At 35.0% G+C, this 3,754-nt stretch overlaps 1 protein-coding gene across 1 annotated transcript in view; it reads left to right on the top strand.

Annotated features, from left to right (window-relative positions):
* The window catches only part of MARK1 (MAP/microtubule affinity-regulating kinase 1), a 177,002-nt gene extending 173,544 nt beyond the window's left edge, over positions 1–3,458 (top strand). The window contains exon 16 of the mRNA XM_012649669.1: positions 1,344–3,458. Within this exon, the coding sequence (XP_012505123.1) occupies positions 1,344–1,698 (355 nt within the window). The 3' untranslated portion in view covers positions 1,699–3,458. The remainder of the gene's footprint in view (positions 1–1,343) is intronic.
* Positions 3,459–3,754: the final 296 nt, after the last annotated feature.

Raw genomic sequence — 3,754 nt, 5'->3', positions numbered from 1 at the left:
AGGTTATCAAGTTAAAATTGCAACATCTGTATTTGGATAATTGCTCTGCAAATTTAATTACAGGGTGTTCTCTATCATGAATAATCTATTAACTTCACCTTCCTATAATTATTTGAAATAGATTTTCTGGTTCTATATTATTTCTGGGATACCTGCAATAAGTAAAATCCAATGAGGTTAATTCATTTAACAAATACGTGTTTATCATCTACTATGTGCCTAGCACAGTTCTAGATGCCTGAGATATGTCAGTGAACGAAACAGACAAAACTCCTTGTCCTCCTGAAGTTTACAATCTAGTGGTAGATTCAGATAAGAAATAATAAACCTAATAAATTGGTCAAGTAATATATTAGAATGTGATAAGTACTATAAAAAAAAAATAGAGCAGGGTGAGGGGTATGGCCATGCAAGGGTAGGAGTCAGGGTACAGTAGGGTGGTCAGGGGAGGCGTCATGGAGAAAGTGAGCAGAGATTTGAAAAAGGTAAGGGAGTTAGCCATGCAGCTATGTGAGGTAAAGTGTTCCTGGCACAGGGAACAGCCTGCACAACTGCCTTAAGCAATGTGTTCAAGGAATAGCATGGAAGCCAGTGTGTTCTGATAGGACTGAACGAGAAGAAAAATAACAGGGGTGGGGTGGGAGGAGGAGTTGGAGTGTAGGTCACATGAAGGCCTATGGACTATTTTCAAGATGTCATTAGTGAAATGAGAACTCACAGGAAGATACTGAGAGGTATGGGATAATCTGACATCTTTTCATAATTGCAATAAAACATTCTTTCTCAGTATTACCAGGTATATATTATTCTCTTTCCCTCTGTAGTTATTACGTTCCTCCTTCTCAAAAAGGGCAGGAGAAAGGAATTTTTTCTCTATATTTCAAAAATGTATATTTACAAGCAGAATATTAGTGGTCCCTGTTTTGCAAATATGTGTATACATACATATATGTAGAATGGAGAATCTGTATTTATATATATTTACCACATGTAGATATTATATAAAATGGAGAATCTGCTTTTGTAAACTTGAATAGAGAAATAATAGAACTGAAAAAAAGCGTTAAGTTCTTTACTTTCACCTGCATACTTGTTTCCCACGAATGTATTTAAGAAAATATGCTATTTTAGGTTGAAGATATTAAAAGTAAAAACAGATGGCATCTTGGGATCTGTTTTTGTAACGGCAAGATAACGTAAATCTTTGTGTCTGAGGATAGTCTGCGAATTGAGTAGTTTTATTAGGCCCTGAATTATGACCACTTAAATTATATATGTGTTTTGATTTCTTTGCTGAGTAGAATTTTTGTTTTCCTTCTTTCCCTTTGCCCTCTTTTTTCCAGAAGTACGTCAGGGGAACCAAAAGACAGAGACAAGGAAGAGGGTAAAGATTCCAAACCGCGTTCTTTGCGGTTCACGTGGAGTATGAAGACCACTAGCTCAATGGACCCTAATGACATGATGCGAGAAATCCGAAAAGTATTAGATGCAAATAACTGTGATTACGAACAAAAAGAGAGGTTTTTGCTTTTCTGTGTCCATGGAGATGCTAGACAGGATAGCCTCGTGCAGTGGGAGATGGAAGTCTGCAAGTTGCCACGGCTGTCACTTAATGGGGTCCGCTTCAAGCGAATATCTGGGACATCTATTGCCTTTAAGAACATTGCATCCAAAATAGCAAATGAGCTTAAGCTGTAAAGAAATCCAAATTTACAGGATCAGGGAAGATACATCCATATAAGAGGTACAGTTTTTGAATGTACTGGTAATGCCTAATGTGGTCCACCTGTGAATCTCCCCATGTAGACTTTGCCCTTAACGCAATAAGGTTATACATAGTTATGAACTGTAAAATTAAAGTCAGTATGAACTATAATAAATATCTGTAGCTTAAAAAGTAGGTTCACATGTACAGGTAAGTATATTGTGTATTTCTGTTCATTTCTGTTCATAGAGTTGTATAATAAAACATGATTGCTTAAAAACTTGTATAGTTGTCTAGATTTCTGCACATAAATGTACATTTGATGCTTTGAGTTGAAAATGTTCTTCCCTGTTATTTACATTCTGGTGGGTTTTTAAAATTCTTACCTCCATCTTGCAATTTTGAAAATTGTGTCCAGAATTAAAAGTGCACAGAAATAGTCTTTACAATTGTAGCATGGACTTTTTAAAATTATTTTAAAATCATATTTAAATTTAAACCAGAAGCTGATAAATAGATCAGCTTTATTATACACAGAATTACTCCTGCTTACCTTTTTGCTCTTATCCTTGTTATCAAGCAAGGTTTCATTGAGAATATACAAAGGGTTTACAGTGTTGGCACTTAAGAGTTTTTAAAATAAAGTATGTGAAAATAAATAATAGCTTTGCCTTGAGCTAACTAAGAAGTACTGGGGGTAAAGTGAAATCTCCATCAAGTTTCTTTTGAACTTTGAAGTGTTTTCTGACCCACTGCTAATTGTAGCAGCAAAATTAAAAAGAAACAATACTTTATCTGACTATTATAGTGTAAACTGTCACTTAGGTTTGCTGCCTTCAGAATACCGCAGTGTAATTGCGGGAATATACTACTATTGGACTGTTTCATAGCACAAACTCATCTTTACAGTGTTGATCAATGCATCAGTTAAGAAATAATGCCACCTCAGGAATTAACTGGCATTGGGAACATTTGCCTCATTCTCCTCCCATCCTCTTCATCGACCCCTGCCATTGTAATATCTGTAAGTACTTAAGAGACTTGTGGGCAAAACGAACTATTTATAACAGTGTATTATTGATTTACGCTTACGTGGTTGTTCAGTTGGCTCCCATGTAACATTTGTTTTAAATACTTTGCCAGATTTCTTGTATTTATTCCACATCATTATGCCTAAAACGTGCGGCTTTGTAATTGGGCATTTGCCGACTTTTCTTTCATAATCAGTGGTATATGCTATGTAAAATCACTAGTAAAGGTACATTTTAATACTTGTTATTTTATACTGAATTAGCCTTGGAGGTTGACTGTGCAATGTTATTTAATGTTGTAATTACTGTAATATCAAACTATGGGCCCCATCTGCACACTCCTGAGAAACAAAAAGTATATTCAAATTTTATCAGTTTAAGGAAAAATAAAGCTGTGATAAATACTGTAATTCTAACCTACATTAGAAAGCTCTAAGTGTAGGTGATGTGCCATTCCACGATGGCTTCCGGACTAGGATGAACTTCACATTCTGTACTGTACTGTGATGTAGCTTTCTTCTGTAACAGTTCTGTTCTAAAATGAAGTGTATTTTTGCCTTAGCAAAGGGTGGTGTTTGGGAAAAAAAAAAAACTGTGTAGCCCCTTTTTAACCTAGTGTTCATTCAAAAAAATTGATGCAAATCTTTATTCACTTTCACTGGTGCACACTCAAATTTTACTTGAACAGTTCTCATAATAAAGCACTTGTCTTTTGCTCTTTATCAGAACGTGAATTACCTGTTTTCTGGTACAAAAGTATTCTGTATGAGGAGTTTCTGTGTTTTGAATTTACTTGGCGAGGGGTGAAGCTATGTAGGATTTCAAGATGCCGTGATGACAAGAAAATTTAATCTTTTTATAGGAATTCCTATTGTTGAAATACTTTTTAAAAAAATAGTCCTCACGCCTTTTCCAAGGTAGAAAATGATATTTTTTACATTTTCTCACTCTGGCCAACTCTTCTGTGTTTGTGGAAAGGAATTTTACTTCACTATTTTTTATGAACTAAAACTGAAAT

The sequence above is a fragment of the Propithecus coquereli genome, unplaced genomic scaffold (genome assembly GCF_000956105.1).
Source record: "Propithecus coquereli isolate 6110/MARCELLA unplaced genomic scaffold, Pcoq_1.0 Scaffold300, whole genome shotgun sequence".
NCBI classification, from domain to species: Eukaryota; Metazoa; Chordata; class Mammalia; order Primates; family Indriidae; genus Propithecus; species Propithecus coquereli.
Note: the sequence above shows the minus strand (reverse complement) of the source record. Positions and strands in the feature narration are given on the sequence as shown.